General features: G+C 35.1%; 1 protein-coding gene across 4 annotated transcripts in view; it reads right to left on the bottom strand.

Moving 5' to 3' along the window:
- Positions 1 to 19,040, bottom strand: part of LOC577877 (kinesin-like protein KIF24) — a 35,104-nt gene that overhangs the window by 3,151 nt on the left and 12,913 nt on the right. The window contains exons 4-13 of one of the 4 annotated variants that reach the window (XM_030976942.1): positions 17,760 to 18,453; positions 15,848 to 15,945; positions 11,842 to 12,063; positions 11,191 to 11,278; positions 7,707 to 7,828; positions 7,098 to 7,203; positions 6,191 to 6,372; positions 3,535 to 5,829; positions 3,047 to 3,073; positions 527 to 626 (exon numbers count right to left, since the gene is read on the bottom strand). In XM_030976942.1, the coding sequence (XP_030832802.1) occupies positions 527 to 626; positions 3,047 to 3,073; positions 3,535 to 5,829; positions 6,191 to 6,372; positions 7,098 to 7,203; positions 7,707 to 7,828; positions 11,191 to 11,278; positions 11,842 to 12,063; positions 15,848 to 15,945; positions 17,760 to 18,453 (3,934 nt within the window). Of the gene's footprint in view, positions 1 to 526; positions 627 to 2,187; positions 2,248 to 3,046; positions 3,074 to 3,534; positions 5,830 to 6,190; positions 6,373 to 7,097; positions 7,204 to 7,706; positions 7,829 to 11,190; positions 11,279 to 11,841; positions 12,064 to 15,847; positions 15,946 to 17,759; positions 18,454 to 19,040 lie in introns of all 4 variants that reach the window. The other 3 variants (XM_030976939.1, XM_030976940.1, XM_030976943.1) reach the window with 3 other exon arrangements.

The raw sequence follows: 19,040 nt of genomic DNA, 5'->3' as shown, positions 1-19,040 counted from the left end.
CTAGTGGGAAAAAGACAAAAAACATATGAAAGCATGAGCATTTAATGTACACATGTTTTGTCAATGAACGTATCAATTCATATACAATAGATGATTCAAAGATTTTAGGATCAACTAATATATTACATATTGCTTCAGTAACAATTTTTTTAAAAGTTTCATTACATGTCACAATTTCTTTTTGGTGTCACCATGTAATTGAAGCACTGACAGAAATGGCTCAAAATTCCTTTTAAAGACATTTACAGTTCAAACTGATAAAGATAAGCTACAGAATTATTAATAAATACTCAAGAATGGCAATTTACAATTAACTATAAATCTAAGGCCCTTTGCATAAAACTTGCCATTGATGGTACCTTTGCCATCAAAGGAAACTACCGTGGTAGCAGGGCTCAACAGCTAATCAAAATCAAGGTTTCCATGAAAGTTACCATTAATGGCAAAGTTACCATCAATGGTAAGTTTTATGCAACCGGGCCCTGCAGAGAAATCTTTGATTTGGAAAGTATCTAAGTTCTCTCACCATTTGGTTACTTCTAAGCTGTGCAATAAGACTCCAACCTGTCTCACATAACCTCAGAGTTTCCTCAAGTTGCTCTGCATGTGCTGCCAGTAACAGATCCCTACAAGAAAACCAAGTAATGAAGAACTATGAGTAATTACCTTTCTAGCATGCCATTCTAAAGATAGTTTTATCCATTAAAACGCATCTGTCTTCATGACATATGGCTGACTGGATCTCCAAACATACTGTGCTCATATCCAAAGAGTTGCTTAGGCATATATCAAAAGAGGGTACATATATCCTTCACTACATGTACATGCAGCAGCTAAGAACATATAAAGGTACATGCAGTCATACATGTATTTACTTTTACAAATGTAAGTATGCATATGATTCTCTATAAGTAAATGTCATTTCATGAAGTTGGTTATCTGTCTGATAAAAATATCGCTCCCTTATATTTTCTAAACATTACCAACCTCCTCAAAAATAACCTGAACCTGCTAATAGCAACTACTGAAAAGAAACTTAAAGAAGGAATACCCCTTTTCAAAAGAGAGATAGAAGTCAGTACCATTTGAGAAAGAGATAGCCTGAACAATATACAGTATACTTTAATCCTTTAAATTTTATAAAACAGCAAAGAAAATTTACACCACTTCAAGTGAAAATTATAAGAACCTTCCTAATGTAGAATGGAAGCAAAAGAAAAACATTATAATAAAATAATGAATTCAAATAATTTGTACAGGAAATATAATAAAGCAATTTCTAATTACAATGTAAAAAAACAAACAAGAAATGATAAAAGAAAGGATGGAAGGAATATAAGTGCCATAAACAGTACATGTGTATTAAATCAAATCTACAATTGGGGCTATTGGCAAACCAATGACATTGAGGGAGATCTCTTTTCTGTTTTTTTATAAGTTTTTACATTTCTATATCTACATGTAGTACATGTAATAACATGCTACTCATGCTCATAGCAAGTATGGTAACATTTTACACAACCACTCCTTTCTTTATTTTACCATAATAAACAAAAAACAAACGCAAAAATCAACAAGAGACTATTTAATGCACAAACTTAAACACAAATACACAAACAACAAAATTACCATAATTGGAACATAAACACATACAATCAATATAATTCACAGAAATACAGAGTTAATTTTAGAAATTTCTGAGCAAGACATATTAATTGTCAAACTGTATTATACAGTCTGAAAGTATAGAAAATTAGTTGTCACATAATGATAATGATGTATAAAACACCCATTCTTACTTCTGGTAATATCAGTCAAATTTGAACAAAAACAGTTGAAAAGTTACATTCAGATTCTGTATTGGTCCATTTGGAAATTCAGTTTGTCAGCATTACATAATAAAGCACATGAACAATATACATGCAATACAAACAAATTCAAAACACAGCCAACGACAATGAAACAGAAATAACACAAGGGAGCATGGATTAGCATACAAAAAATACAAAAAATTAAAAGGAACAAAACCCAAGAAGAGCAAACAAAATATGGATTTAAAAAAGAAAGGCAAAAAGCACAGTAAAGACAAGGAGACAAAAGAGGACGATGTAAAAAAAATCACGAACACATGCACAAACAACTAATATACAGGTTGTAGTTCTAAATATTTGAAAGATAGCTAATTACCTGGTGCTGTTGTGATTGTTAGGGTGAGCAGTAGAAGAATGACTGGAAAGATTACAAGTGCTTTGTGTGTTAGAATAGAGAAACGCATCAGAGAATGAAAGAATGGGTTTGCAAATATGTTTACAAGTGATCATGTGTGTAAGAGGGAGAATGGGAGAGAGAGAGAGAGAGAGAGAGAGAGAGAGAGAGAGAGAGAGAGAGAGAGGGAGAGGGGGGGGGGGGGGAGAAGAAGTAGCTATATTAATTTAAAGAGTATCTGAGATACAATTTAGGACAGAAATCAGATTTAAAGCATTTTTGAGAGAATTAGCAAAATCAAATATCAAACAATATATTCTTCCTACATGTAGGTCTAAACCCAACCCTTATCAATAGTATCACACTAAAAGTAAGAAATGAACTGCCAACAAGAGAAGCACGACATGACATGTAATTCCTGAGACCGATGTCCTTGATTAATTAAGGCTTATTCTACCATTTTAGATGTAACAAAATCTGTTTCCAAGAGATAGGAAATGTTTAGTATGCATGATTTTTCACATATTCTTTCTCCGCCAACTTCACATGAATAACTATCCTCAGCAGTTCTTCTCTGACATATGATACAATCATCTTTCCTTCATTGAATTAATGATGCTAGATTTGAAATGCAATGATTAAAAAGAAATAGCATTGGCATCATACATAGGTTGACAGAAGAATGTCAAATTCAATTTTTAAAATAAAATGTATATAGTAAAATTCTGAAATGAATATACCGAAGGAGATGTATGGAGAGAATACATGTAGCATGCAAATGTCACTTCAAACTTTCAAATCAAATCAAAACTATCACTCAGTAGAACTTGAGTTTGCCTACCATTTTGGTTTAGAAACATGTACATGTCTGAAAGAACAAAACATATACTTTTCTTCAATGACATTTTCTTCCAATGTTTGCATACAGAAGATGAGTGAAGGAACTGTCATGACATACTGCAGAATATTTCAAAGATGGATATTGCATCAAAAAGTGAGCATCAGAAAACTAAAGTAAAATGTAGCAAACACCACGTATCTAAGCCAAAAATTTCTCACAATGTATGTATGTCAAATGCAATTTAAATGAATTCAATGCTGCACATCATGATAATCAAAATAACGGCAACATGTTGAGCATCACTAAAAATTATAAGCTTATTCATATAGTAACCAATTACTATCCTTTGGGCCTCAACCCCCCCCCCCCCCCACCTCTCCCCCTATGCACACACGCACAAAGTAAAACAAGAAAATAAATTTGGTTTTAATTTTGTAAGGGGCAAGGTAAAATGAATCGCATAGATATGATTTATGGGTCATAATTACCTTGCTCGTTCAGCAGCAGAGTTTTGTCTCTGGTATTCTGGTCTCTGAGGAGGTTTAAGTGTAGGGCTGGTACCATCTGGCTTACCGTTACAGCTCTGCCTATTAACTGACATCGTCATTAGACTGCCATCACTCTTGGACTTGGTGAGGGTCAGACGAGGTGAGACTGGAAGTGCAACCTCCTCACACTCATTTCCTTTGTTTTCTTGTCCAATGACTGCTTCACGGGCTGGAGTGAAAGACTCGTTGGTCTCAGAGGACGGGTTTTGGGAACCTTTCCCGGGTGATTGGATGGTTGAGAATGACAGGTGTAAAAGAGACGAGTCCAAAGATTCATGCTTAAATGCCTTTGGAGTTGATGATACTGCTGTTGGTTGCTGCCCTAGTCTGCTCTCTGCTGGGGTGGCATAGTTCGTACTCTGGGAATCATATGGAGAGACTGGAATGTGACTTAGTGCAGAAAAGAACTGCTCCTGAGAAGAGCTCTGTTTCCCTTGCTGGACAACTGGTCTAGAACCATCAACAGAGCCCTCTGCCCATGCTGATCTTGTCTGTGGATATCCAGTTTGTAAAGACTGCACTCTGACATCTTTCACATTACTCTTGCTTCTGTTGTGCATTTGTAAATTCTCTGACCGGGTCTCCTGGAGAATCTGAGGAGACAATGCATCTCTAAGTAGCTCTCTTTGAGAGAAGCCTGAATGATGTAATTTTTCCTTGAACACATGAAATGATCTCTGATTATCTGAACTATCTGTCACACCGCTTCCAACCCTGGCACCAGTGGCATCAACACTACACCTCACATCCTGTGTTTGCTTCACCTTCCTCTTCATAGGGGATTCCTCACTCAATCCTTCTGGTTCTCCATTTCCCGCACCAAAAAGTTCTTTCCTAGCACTGATAGAAGACCCGTCCGCTGTTTGTCTCCTCGGTGATTCAGCTGGAAAGACCTCACTTCCATGGAATTTATCTTCTGATATGACTCTCATCCAAGGCTCTGACCCTGGTTTGGGAGTTACAGGTACAGGAGACCGTTGAAGTGATCTCTCTATCTCTGCAAGAAGCTCAACTGTGTCATCTGACCTACTCGATGGACGAGATTCAGAGCTCGGTGTTCTAGTCCTCCTCCCATTCTCTTCAGAATAAGCATTGCTCTTTGAACTAACTCTGACTTCTTGGACTTCCTCTAGCTGCAAACTAGATGTAGTTTCATTCTGGCTATCATATACAATGCAGTCTCCAATAGAAGACTTCTTGTCAGATCTATAATCTTGCTCTTGGCCATTGCTTGTAATATCACCATTACTTTGATGTCCAGAATGATTCCTAGGTGTTTCGATCTCAGAATCCATATCGGGAAGGTACCCACTTTCGATGTCTTCTGGGCTCCCTTGTTGCAAACTATACCTAGGATTGGGTACATCAAATCTGTATGGAATATTGACTTTGCCCTCATCAGCAACTTTCTGGGCCCATGTCCTCTGATCGTCATTCTTTGGTTTCTCTTTGGAGGGACTCTCTACATACCTTGGGTTCTCAAATTCAAGTTTCTGAGGAGTAGGAGTAAGTTTGGAAGGTGAAGGTACCTCAGTTTCTTGCTGGTTTAAATCCCAGACAGGGAGACTGCTATTCAGGAAAGCCTTTTTCATTCTTGCTCTCACCTCTGGAGTTCTCTTGGAAGGGGTCTCGTTGCCTAGAGACAGGTTCATATCCTCATATCTGCTCCTGTTTGCACTGGCCCTTATCTTCCTCTCCTCTAGGGTTCTGTTTTCTCTCACCTTCACCCCTGACTGAATCACTATCCTTTTCTCCACTGACTTGCTCCCAGAGGCATTTGAGACCTGCTCATACTTCAGCTTCTGCACCACCGCCACATCACCTCTGTTCCTCTTCTCTGCTTTGCTCTGCCCACTCATCATCAAACTTTTCTGAAGATTATGTTGCGATGCAGATTTTTTCCCAGCAAACTTGCTACTGGATTCAGCATGGGTAGGAGTCTTGGTTGGAGAGGTATCGGGGGCACTCTTTCGTCTCGTTTCCATTCTGCTCTTACCAGTGCTCTTGCTGGGCGTTACAGTGCTATTCTTTCTTTGGCTCAAATCACCTTTCTTCTTTGGGGAACCTTTAAGAGCAGAAGATTTCTCTTGCTTGGATCTCTTGGTCTTTTGTGGAGTTGATGTGCTACCAGGACTGAAGTTAGATGGTGTTGGAGGATGCTTGGTTGCTATGGTGATTGAAGAATCAGCAGCAGGACTGTTTCCAAGTCCTCCTTCTTGTTTCAGCTCTTTCACTCTACAATATAAGGGAGAAAAAAAACTTACTTTTAATCTTAACTATATGTCATTTCTTTGTACTTATTTATTTTTTATTTTTACAATACCGGTACTTATAATATTTGTCAAAAATAACAGTTAAGTTTTGTAACCTTAAAATAAGTTTATTGTAAAGTACTTGTTTGTTTAAAGGTATTTTCATTCCCTATATTAATACACATATATGTCTTACTGTTACTTTATAGAAGGATTAATAACAGCTGCCTCTAAACCTTCATCCCACAAAATTAAAATACTAAATATAAACTTATAGATGAGCACAGTTAACAAAAAACAAGCCAAGTGACTGAGCAACAAAACACTACTTGAAAATAGCCTACCTATCTGCATATCTGAGTGTATTGAGAGTGTGGTCCACTGCGCTAGCATTAGGGGCCACACAGGCAATCATACAGGTCCGAGATTGACCCAGGAAGGAATCTCTAAGCACCTGGGTCAGCTTACTCTGTCTGAATGGGGTGTGGCGTTTCTCCTGATCAAGAGCTCGTATGCACTCCTTGAGCTGAAACAGGAGCAAATCATACAATCTCAATCAGACACGTTTGAAAACCCTTACAGAATGGTGCAGCAGGTGTTAGCACTTACGGTACCTTATTAATTGAATATTGAATCTATCACTGACTGATATATATTGACAGTCGGTGGATTATGATCTGTTATCAAACAATTTGACAAAAAAAAGCATGCTTCAGAATATTCAGTAGCCTAATATGCTACAGAAAATGAAATGCATGCTGTACTCTGCTTTGTACCTGTAACTATATTCCTTTAGGTTTTGTCTTCATGATGCCTAAGGTCTAATTGGTTCTATCAGGAGCATTACAACAACAGCAATGAAAGAAAATCCCTCCCCTAAACTACAAACAAGCAAGAACAAGACATTCAACATAATTGGTGAATGGAAAAGTAAATGTACAATATCTGTCTAATGAATGTCCTCTCCACACCTTTGTTGTAAAGATATTCTACATAAAGGGCAAGTCCCAGCTATATTTTCCCCATAAGTAGATGACCACAGATTTGAGGATATCTGATGACTTTATCAAGCTGATAGCCCTACTAGAGTTTGAATCAGACAACAAAAAAATCAAATACAATACAATTTTAAAGTCAAAATATGATCACAATTTCATAATACTGGGTAACATCTGGACATACGTTGTACCTTAGGCTTGCCCACAATTCATAAAGCTATAAAGTGTGAAGAAAATGATAAACTGAACTTACTGCAAGTAGACTGGTATTGATTTCTGCTCCTTCTTGTCTAGTGACCTTATCAGGATCATTCATATCACATGCTCGCTCACTCCCTGCTAGGTCAACAAATGAAAATCTGATATATCATGGATAAAAAGAGAATAAACACATGATGAGAAAAGGGACAAGGAAATATATAACATGAAATCGTTCAACTGACACTTTACACCCATTGTGTAAAAATAATATGATTATGATATGATTAATATAATACCTGCAGAAGTGCATACAAACAACAAATTATGTCTGCCAGAGACAAGTTGATCAAGATGAAGAGAAAAGGAATGAGAAAAGAAGAAACAGGATTTATCCTCCTCCACCCCCCTCCCCCCTCCCCCCTCCCCCCCCCCCCCCCCAAAAAAAAAGAAAAATTAAAATGAAAAGTATTTGGTAGATACCACACACAAACACACACATACTATTCAAAAACTACTTGAAATTTGGCATTTTTAAATGTCATTGCACTAAATAAAATGAATCTGGTTTATGCCTCAGTCACACCAAGGAGACCTATATCTGACTGAACACATAATCTGGACTTTGGAGTCAGTCTGGTGGTGTGACTAAGGTATTACTTACTTGCCAATCTGGTTGCCTGCTTTATCTTTGAGTTGGATCTGAAGTATAGCATGTGATCTGGATGAATCTGCATTAACTCCTGATGCACCAACTACTCGCAATCTGTTACCAGTCTCAACAATCTTTACAGGAAAATGGTAGAATGCAATTATCATGTATGTCATACAAATGATAAATATGAAGACTGCAGAATCCACTGTTTAACACAATATATCATTAAACAAAAAAATTGATATCCAAACATTGCATCAAGCTTGGTTTAAACAAAATTTAATTCCAATGAATGCATTTCAATAAATTGACTTTATTGACTGATATATATACATATATTATTTAAAATTGATAATCCAGTAAATCTGATTTGACTTATGAAAAACTAGACAGATCTTTAAGAAATGTAATGACTGCTGCCCTGTTACTTCTTACCAAGACTATAATTGGTGCGCTGAATTTATATGGGATGGCAGCTGCAAAAATAATAGACTCTCATCTAAGCTAATCTTTGACTTTGATACTCCTATCATGAAAGCTCAAATTCACAATAAAATGATATGGTGTTTAATCTGAACTAAAATACCAAAGAATTGTGACAAAAATCTAAATTCCAAGTTGGGGTTGATTAATCATGCAGTTACAGTGAAGATTTGGAATGATGAACAAAAAAATAACAATAAAGATTTGTATTCGAGTTCACTGATCCGTTTCAGAAAAAGTGGGTATGTCAAACTGAAATTTAAATCATTCTATATTCAATCCATGAGAGATAATACAATATTGTATACACTATACACATATCATAAACTAGGATAATTCAGCACTATTTTATGGAAGTGGCGACACTACACAATAAGACAACACTCTACTAATCTGCATGGTGTTTTGATTTCTTTTCATAAATTTCCAATTGCACAATTATCATGAATAATAGTGTACTAGGAATTAAGTTACTATTTTCCAAAAGTAAACAGACATATATGATTATATTATAGCATTCTTCTTGAATAATTTAATCTTGTATATTTGTCTGTCTGCCCCTTATTTTCTCATCCTCTTCCTCTCTCTTTCTCTCTCAGTAGTCTAGTATGCTCTTCTTCAATATCAATTCACAATACATAATGAAATGTATATACCAGGCATAATATTTTTTCTTGTCGGTTTTCAAGCTTTAACATGTACGTAGAACTAAATTCATTAACCGAAAGTAGTTATTCTCAATATTTATTTTTCACTCTAGGAAGGAATAGATAAATGTGAAAACAGTATTAAACTCACACAGCACTAAATGTAATACTCAATTCCTCTGATAATGAAAGTCAAAACTTACTTTTGTGTTATCTTTTATTGCCTACACACGGCTGCACATGTGCACAATGATCATTAAGGAAAATTAGCTTGTAGAGCAAGTATTCTGCTGTTCACAAACTTCACACAATCCAACTTAATTCACAAATGAACGGTTTGCACCAATGATGACTAACTTAAATCTCGATAGTGAACTTTGATTACACAGTCTCCCTTGACTGAGAGCATATAGATCGCACACTCCTCAAACACCAGTTCTGTGTGATGATGACTATTTTCCTTTTGTTTGGATAATGTAACAAGTGCTTTCATCAATCATATTAAATAAACATAGGGTCGTGGGCGGATCTCACAGAGTCTGGAGAGTCTGGAGAGTTTGAGGGTTAGGTCAACATGTGTCCAAGGTAAGGTATTGTTTGAACTGTCACTTCCCCACTTTAAGAAATTTGGAGAAGACGTTTGAAAAATAGGTCATTAAAACTAATTGTCTCATAGTTCATTTGGTTCTTTTTGTGCCTCATTACTTGCTGATGAGAATCAGGAGAACTTTAAATCATTTCAAACAAATTGTTTTATTACAAATTAAATAAAACACAGACACAAAAGGGCATTGATAATTGAATATCTCCGCACAGTAGTAATTTAAAAATAATCTGATTTCAATACCCTCATTCTCAAATCAAAACTAGACACATGTTAAACTGTATGTCACTTAAAAATTGCCTTTGGTACTTAGGCACTTTAAAGTGAGAAAATATTGAAATACTTTTCATCCATTGACTACTGAATGATTTTATTCTTTATAGGTTTGAATACAGGAGCTTGATTTCCGTAAAAATGGGTTAATACTTTTGGAAAAACAAAAATGCTTCATGTTTATTAAAATTAAATATCAATTGATGATACATGTATTTTATTTTCTAATTGTAAGTTATCATGAAACAATGCATATCAAGATGAACGTTGAAAAAGGAACTTTTAAAAACCTGTCTTACATAATTATATTAAAGGTACTATGTCCCATTAGCAGGCCCAAAAAATGAAAAAGTTAAATTCCAACTGCATTTGAAAGATAATACTAATTTAGAACTTCCCTAAAAAAGGTGGGGCTTGAAAATGTCTTCAAGTGGGTAAATAACGACTATTAGTTGTCAAATCGACTTTTGGGCTATAGAGCCCAAAAGTAATAGTCTTAATTTTCAGACAATTGTACCGAATGGTCATACGTTTTATGCTGCGCAAAGATTCAATCAGTTTAATCTTGGCCATCACAAGAAGTAGGTTATTGATGTAGACAAATGCTCATGTACCCTTTACAACTCTTTTCATGTATGTTATTACCAAAGAAGAAAAAAAGCCAGTCAGTCACTCAATAGTGTCTGACAGTGAAGTCTAGCAAGTAAACAGGTTTCCTTGCATAATTTGAATATTAGGACACTGCTAACATTTAAATTTCAAAGATAGGATATACATGACATATTCATAATTCCTGCAAAGTTCTACAGCATTTGAGGTCGGCTGCAAAAGGGATATAGTACCTTTAACTGTAGCACAAATAATCATTTAATATCACTAACATCAAAATCATCATCATCACTGCTGTAACTTCTAGCGGTATCACCACAAATCAACCTGCCTGCATTATCAACAACTTTACTACACTTTCAATTCCATTACCTATATTCATGTATGGCTAGAGTGCTTATAATGTCATTGCAGTGCCCTTGTCTGCACATACATGTAGCATAACTGTGCAAATCTGATAAAACAAAACATGCACTAAACACAAAATTTTAGTCTCTGTGTATAGCAATACCAATTTGTATACAGATGTTTTTAAAATGAGTCAAGAATATTGAGAAAAGTCTAAGTTCAGTAATCTTATTCAAAAGCTTTGAAATGCTAGTTATCAAATACAAAAAATCCTAACAACATGTAAAATTATGAGCTCACAGACATAGGAACGTTAGTTTTTGCAATGTCAAAATGAAATAGCTGCCTTCTCTTGTGAAAATGACATAGCTCTCGCCTATATTTCGATGAGGGTGTAGGCATACTTTACTCTTTAGAATGTAAGGTACATTTATAATGTCAGATTACGCATGACAGAAACGGTTAAGTTCACAGATATACATGTAGGGTTCGCCATCATACTTTTTAAGATAAAAGTAGAGATTCTTACCTGCATGAGAGCCTGAGGTCCACTAACTTTGATCTCATTCAAGCCTGAGATACACACTTTATGATGAGCATTCTCTCTTGCATGTAATCTGTGAAGATAAAGATCATTGCATGTCTTAAAATATGAATTCTCTTTAAACATCTGTTACTGTTACAGATATTGAAGTTTATCATTAAAACCAAAAATAATGGATTACTTATTTATCATCCATAATTAATGCTATATATCCTGTATTTGGAGCATGCCAACATGATATAAAAATATAAATAATAAATTTAAATTCTCTCCCCACAGTGATAAAACTGACTGCTAAGTTTGCTAGTTATCGAATCTACAATAGTTAACACACTTTACCTTGTATTAGACACCATGAATTGTTTTTGTTTCGCTTGTTTGTACCAATATATATGTTTAATTGTTTCCAATGTCCATCATGGCAAGCTTTTAATTAAATTGTGTAGCAGTGCAAAAGATAATTTTTTGCAGAAACTCTTTTTTTTTATTCTTAAGAACAAGCTGCATTTAAAAACAGGGATTTCATCGTTTTTATTCCAGCATGTCTTCTTCTTCTTTTTTCAATGTTCCAAAGCTAAATTGCATCTGCTCCCATGCATTGTTTTACTGAAATTGTCACTGTAGGCTATATTTTACCTTTCTCTGTTATTGAGTAGATCACACAGCTGCCCACAGTAGATCTCAAAGTAGCTCACATACACTGCCAGACCATGGCCATCTGCAGATGACCTGATGATGGTGAAGATGTCTTCAGCCGCAAGTAGATAAAGACCTTTGACCTTTCCCCCTTGACCTCCAAGTAAGGTGTGAGTTTTCCCTGCCCCAGTCTGCCCATAGGCAAAGCAAGTGGCCTTACCCCTTTAAGAATCAAGAAAAATGAATTATCAATGATGCAAGTCCATAAAGAATTCATTTGTTTAAGAAGATAGTAGACAATAGACATATTCCAATCCAAGATTATTTATGACCATTTATTATAATCAATTAATTTATCTATATTCTTGTGGTGGGGGCGGGTGTCAGTTATGCACAGTGTTAATGGCCTTTATGTAAGTAACCCTTCCTTGATTGTATTAATATCATACAATCTTCGTTGCTAGTCAAACATAAATATACATTTTTTTTTTAATTCCTACATTATGCTGGGACTGTCAAAACAGCTTTCTGATAGTAACAGATCAAAGATAGGTCAATTAACCTAATAAAAAATTACTCCCAGCACAAGCATATTGACTGAATATTCTGATTAAATGCTACTTTTACTTCAGTTCCTATGGCTTTGTATTATTTACAAGGTCAGATATGATCATAATTTAAGTATACTTCAAATTCTTTCAATATTTCTCAAAACTACATGTTCTTCAGACACACACAACACAAGCTTCTGTCACTTCCTGCAACTTTGTAGCACGGGCAAAAGACATATAGAATTTTATTTGACAGGCATTCAAAGACAGAAATTCAAAACAAAACCTTTTAAAAATCAATTTCACATTTTGGAAAGAACATGTGAAATGAAAAAAAAAGAAGATATTAACACTGCCAAATTTAAACTTATCATGGATATCACAAAAAGCAAATAAATATAATATTATCTTGCTATTGTTATCAATATTTGAATGCAGCAGCTGTTCCAAATATATTTTTACACATACATGTCTGATCATATTTTGAACCATACAATGAACCGTTTCTTCATCTAAAATTAATAATCTAACTAACTATGGTGAGAGTGAGTAATGCATCTCAAGACATTTCCCAAAGGATCTCATCTAATTATGTGAATACAGAATGAGCTCATTAGTAGACCATTGGACCAATTCTCATCAGGAATGAGCCTTAAAGGATCTGATTAACTTTAAGATATAGACCGGTAGTGATAAAATTGCGGTTCAAGGGTTTTGGGTGCAAAATTTCCATTCAATATTGTTTAAATATTGCATTCAGCCGTTTAGATGGCAATACTTCAACCTAAATTCACAAAAAACAGAAATGTATGCCCAAATGTTCAATGTTGAAGTGTATTCTCGATATCTATCCAGGCCGGATCGATATGATAATTTACCAAATATATCAATTAGCAGGCGGTTTCCTGGCAAAATTTTTATTATCATGTAGCAGTCAAAACATATTCTTTCACATGATTGGTAATAAGAGCTCCCATTTCATTTTTGGGGAGGGGATATAGCGTTTCTAAAACTGGTCTATACCTTTAAGGAAAACAAGTTGAGAAATTGGTCAAAATTAGATCGGTCATGATCTAAGTTTGGGAGGAATCCATCAATCTGTTCTAATGATAATGCGATCACAAGCTATTTTTGCATGCATAATGAGCCGCATGACCTTTGACCTTGACCTCGTGACCCCAAAATCTAATCAGTTCATCGTCTCTGCAAGATACATACATGACCTAAGTTTGGCAGGAATCCATCAATCGGTTCTTCAGATAACGCGATCACAAGCTGTTTTTGCATACATAATGAGCCCTGTGACCTTTGACCTCGTGACCCCAAAATCTAATCAGTTCATTGGCTCTGCAAGATACATACATGACCAAAGTTTGGCAGGAATCCATCAATCGGTTCTTCAGATAACGCGATCACGAGAACAGGACGTACGGACGTACGTACGGACGGACGGACAACCCGAAAACATAATGCCTCCGGCTACTTCGTAACGGAGGCATAAAAACAACTTGATATGTCAAGATCTCTGAGCAGCACTTCATCATGTATGCTTTTTGTCCACATGTAGTTGTACCTTTTCATGTGATACTATGCTTTTTGCACCATCCCTATTTCAAATATTAAATTTAATGTGAAATTTGAGACTTAAGCAAGAACGCAACACATTTGTCTGAGGTCAGTCCAACATAACAACTGAATATTGGCATTAACTTGACAACTGATAAAAAAAATTGTATGGAAGAGCTCATCACTATGTTGGTCAGAGATCTATCAATTTGAATAAGGTACATGATGATTGTCTTGTTTCTCTCTTCTTCTTTTTTTTCTCTCTCTCTCTCAATCTTCTATGTAATTAGCATTAAGCATGTGAAAGGAAACACTCATGTATAACACAAACATAAATGAACAATATAACTTGTTTGTGTACATCCTAAAAGTGAACAGATGTTCCATTCTGACAAAGGATCTTCCCTCTTCCTTTAAAAATGGAATGACTTCTATTTGGCTGCAAATTAGGGCTGGGAGGTAAAATAACAAATTGAAGGATTAATGACTTGACATCAAATCTACAATTGTGAGTCACCAGCCAGACATGACTAAAGGTCCCATTAATCACTATGGCTTTATCTCTAGGCTCAGACAATATGTAAATGTTATGTACATGTAGGTACCATAGATTGTGCTTAAAGGTAGGCTTACTTCAGCATTTGACAAGTGTCCGTGAAATAAAATGAAATTTTAAATGCACTTGAGTCACGGTTCAAATGCATCTGGGTAGGTTACTACTAGTGTACTAGCTCAGAATTGAGATATTTAAAGTATAATTAACGATAAACAGATAATTGTAAATATATACATGTAGGTTATACTTTTTATAATGGAATCATGATCATCATCACAACAAATTTCAATCATCGCTTTTTCCTCCATTTTGATTAATATCAGGATGGAGACATAAACATCTTACACACAATTTCCGAATTGATGCCTGAGGGAGATTTTTTTTTATTTATCAAAATCAACAGAATATGATATATTTTTTAGTCTAGTCACCCTCTTCATAAAAATACAATTATGCCAAGGAAATGATTCTTTATTAAAAGTCCTAAAAGATAGACAATTACTATATTTTTGTAAAAATATCTGTTTAGCATGTCAAAACCATTTAACTCTTCATTCAATGTCCAAGTATAATATTTTAGCATGATTAATCAATTGTACTAAAGGAATCAATCATACATAAAATCTCACAGCGACCCTAGATGATCATATCTTATTAGCATCATTCTAGAACACAAACATAATTAATCTACAAAATAAAACAATTAGGAGCTTAATTTTACTACAGCCTGCAGTGCATATACTGTACATGTATGCATACCCATTATACACAGGCAAGGGTAGAGAAGAACACAGCTGAAAGTGAAATGAATAATTGAATTGGAACTGGAGGGCCCATGCCCTTCTGATTGGATCAATATTTTGACAATTAGCGCAGAGCTCTTCGTCAGCAAGTCACCCTTAATTGAGGGGGACTACAGAGTGACACATTAGTTTGCAGGCACAAACCCTTGTCAGTTCTAATGCATAAAAGAGGCACTGAGATAGGAGACTACAAAGAGACAGCAGTCCATAGACCCTGTAACATAGATGCTCCTGATACAGCCAGAGGCTGACAGTGTGAGGCCTGGATAAGAATTTATGTCATTGTGTTTATTAAAGTGTGCCAGCATACTAGTGACAAATAGTCAAACATTTCAAGCCTACATCAGCAAAAAGCCTACTGTAGGCTGAATTGTACATATTTTTTTAATCTATACTGATCAATTGAATATCAAACCTTTTTGGAATAAATTATAAACATTCCCCCAGCTAATTCATGATAGCATAACTCTAACCTTTTCCAACTCCAGATCTAAAATTGTTGTTGTTGTTGTTTACAGTGTAGAACTTACCTGTTGAAAATGATCTGTACAAGAGGCTTGGCTGTCCTCTCATAGACTTCTTCATTGCTGCATGTTTCATGGAAAACTTCATCAAAGTGATACTTGTGCTGTTGAAGAAAAACAGAATAAAACATTAAAACAAAATTTTACACAAACATATTTTTAAAAAAAGAATATATTTCTATTGCATACATATAAATCTCTTTTAAATAGATCTGACTGTGTGCCAGGAGAGAAAAAAAACTTAGTAAGGGCTATTATATAAGTCAGATTACTGTGTTTATCAAGACTGGACAGGTATCCATCTTTAAATTTTGCCTTTTACATATGTACACATGTATATGAAACATAATGTACTTGTATGTTTAATATGCCTCTTTGAAATACATTTGAATCAATTATAAATTGAATAGCTAATCAATATGAAAATCCTTGCAATACACCTGCTCAACTTCCTGCTTCAATACCATCCATTCATGAAAAGAAAGAAGCCTATCAATTGAAGGCTATCTTGAGGTCTAGGCAAAATTATTCTACTTATTGCATCAAGTTTTGAATAATACACAGGTAAATGTACATATAACAGCAAAAACACATATTTTTTCAAGGCAATTTTATATCTACAATCACTTTGGATTATTATTATTATTATTATTATTATTATTACTCAATATTTGGTGTCACCTGTGCCTGGGATGCAAAAAGCGAACTGAATCACTGTAACCCTAGGGTCTCTCCCCCCGGTAGAACTCATATAAGAATAGTGCAGGGGGTTCTTACCGTGCAAAGGTGGTGACTCTCTTCTACACAGTTGAACACCCATTGATATCTTGCACATGAATTTATTCTTCACCCTTATCGGTACCAGAATTGCAAGACTACTTTTTAATATGGTATACACAAAAATTCAATTTCACTGACCTCCTACATGTATATGTTAATACCATAATTCTCCTGGAAGCTTACTCTCTACGTAGCAGAAAACTCAAGTAATTCTATAACTGCCCATGTGAAATTGCAAAGTCAAATTTCACAGTTGAATAAAATTTGAAAGCAGAGTCACATATCACAGAAATACATCTTCTATGATTTCGAAGATTTTTAAAGATTGCAAGATATGAATTACACATTTGTCAGGTGTTGGGCAGGGCTTTATACGGTATTCAAGATATGTTGATCTTTCTTTCTTTCTCTCAAATCCTCATCTCTCAATACAGGATGTACAAGGTCAAGCTCGGCAGGAAATAGAAAAAAAGTCAGCTCATTAATCCATTCGATTACGATTTACGATTCTTGACATTACGGAATTGAAAACCCACATTTTCCTTGATCAAATATCGATTGTGAATTTTATTATCTGTGCTGAATAAGACATACATGTACATATAAATTGTTGTTCACATAGCACCAGTCCAGTTATAAGTAAATGATTGAAGTGGTTTACAGTGTATCATTATACCTTAGTCACACCAACAATAACAACATCAGACCGACCAACAACAGATCAAATGAAAACAATAATTTATATCTATGGCCAAGAATTGGTTGGTTTGGAGTCGGTCTAAAGTCGGTTTGTCCAGTTGGTTCAATTATGATTCTGAACTTACCATGGGAAGATTTTTGTGTGTGTTTTTTTGTGTGTTCTGTTTTTGTTTAATGGATAATACATGAAAAGAAGAAAGCCTCAAGCTTAATTACAACAGGATACAAATGATAACAACAAATACATGTATGACAAGCTCCGTGAAGTTACAGACTGTAAAAGTCAACCCAGTGGCTAAGTGTGATTTAATCAAGGCGGGAACTCAAAAGGCTATAAGGCCACATGTACATGTATAAGATAATTTACAAAGGCTTTCTTCACAATACAAACATTGATTATAGTATTATCATGCATGAAAGAGGGAAAAAAAGTCATTACCACTTGGACAATCTTTGTAAGATCCACAGTGAGTTTCCTCTCCTTTACCAGCGCTGTGTTGCTACCCTCTATTGACACAGCGTCTCCTTCTCCAGCCCTCCATTCCTTCTGGTTCATTGGTCTCTTCCGCACACAAACTTTGATCTTCTCATCCGCAGTAACACCATTCCTTGAGTGGGGTGTAGAAACAGTCGCCGACTTCATTCCTGATTTCAGTTTGTATTGGGTGGTAGGTGAGGCTGAAGGTACCCCATAATTATACCCAGAATTGCTGTGCTCCAACACCAGGACTTGGCTATCATTAACACCATTATTAAGGTTTTTCTCAGGTTCATTGTAAATGGTTTCCATGGTAACAGAACGATCATTGATGTCTCTATCTGATTCATCATCTTTATCAAAAGTTCTATTTAGCACACTATTTCTTGGCATATCACCTAGTTTTGTTATGTGATGATCGTTATGAATATTATTCAGCTTCTCGCCGGATTGTACCATTTCAGCATTCCTACCAGACAGTGAAGCCATGTTGTTATGGTGATTCTTAACAGCCTTTTTATTTCCATGGTGACTTGATTTCTCTTTGTGAGACATGGTGTAGGGTGTGCTGCTTTCAATGGATGTAACCTGTTGGTCCGGTCCATTCAGATCAGACACCTTGTTGAGGTCTAGGTTACGCAGTGTGTGGATTAACCTGTAATCAAAATAAATCAAGAAAAGACTAAACTACATGTGTGATACTAAATTAATCAGTAAAGTATACTCTTGAGTCTTGAAGTTCAAGTAATTACTATTAATCATGTACTAAGTACATTTGATATGAAGGTTTTTTTTTCTTTCTTAATTTTTTACTGGTCAGGATTATGATAGTTAGAAATAAAGAAAACATGATGATCTCGCTGCACTTTTGAAATCACTACATGTACATATACACTGTACATGTAGTCGATGCCTCTGTATTGAAAGACATTTGACCACTTAACAATACGGGTCTGAGAAAATTAAAACAGTATTACGAGTACTTTTATAACAAAGTAATAAAATAAAGTATCAAGAAAACAATCAAGATACTTGGGATCATATTGCAGGCTTAGAATTTGATAATTTTAAAATTTCAAAAAACACAGAATTTGTTTATAAAAATAATTAAAAAGGCATGCAAAGATCCAAATATCTAAATGGATAGTAATAAGAGTTTGTCTAACACTAAAGCTGCAAATGTTTTTCTTCTGTTTTTATACTATGATGTACTATTATACTCAACAATAGGTTACAATGTCA

Source organism: Strongylocentrotus purpuratus, unplaced genomic scaffold (assembly GCF_000002235.5).
Source record: "Strongylocentrotus purpuratus isolate Spur 01 unplaced genomic scaffold, Spur_5.0 spur5_scaffold_9, whole genome shotgun sequence".
Lineage (NCBI taxonomy): Eukaryota > Metazoa > Echinodermata > Echinoidea > Camarodonta > Strongylocentrotidae > Strongylocentrotus > Strongylocentrotus purpuratus.
The sequence above is the reverse complement of the archived record's forward strand: the minus strand, read 5'-3'. Positions and strand labels throughout refer to the sequence as shown.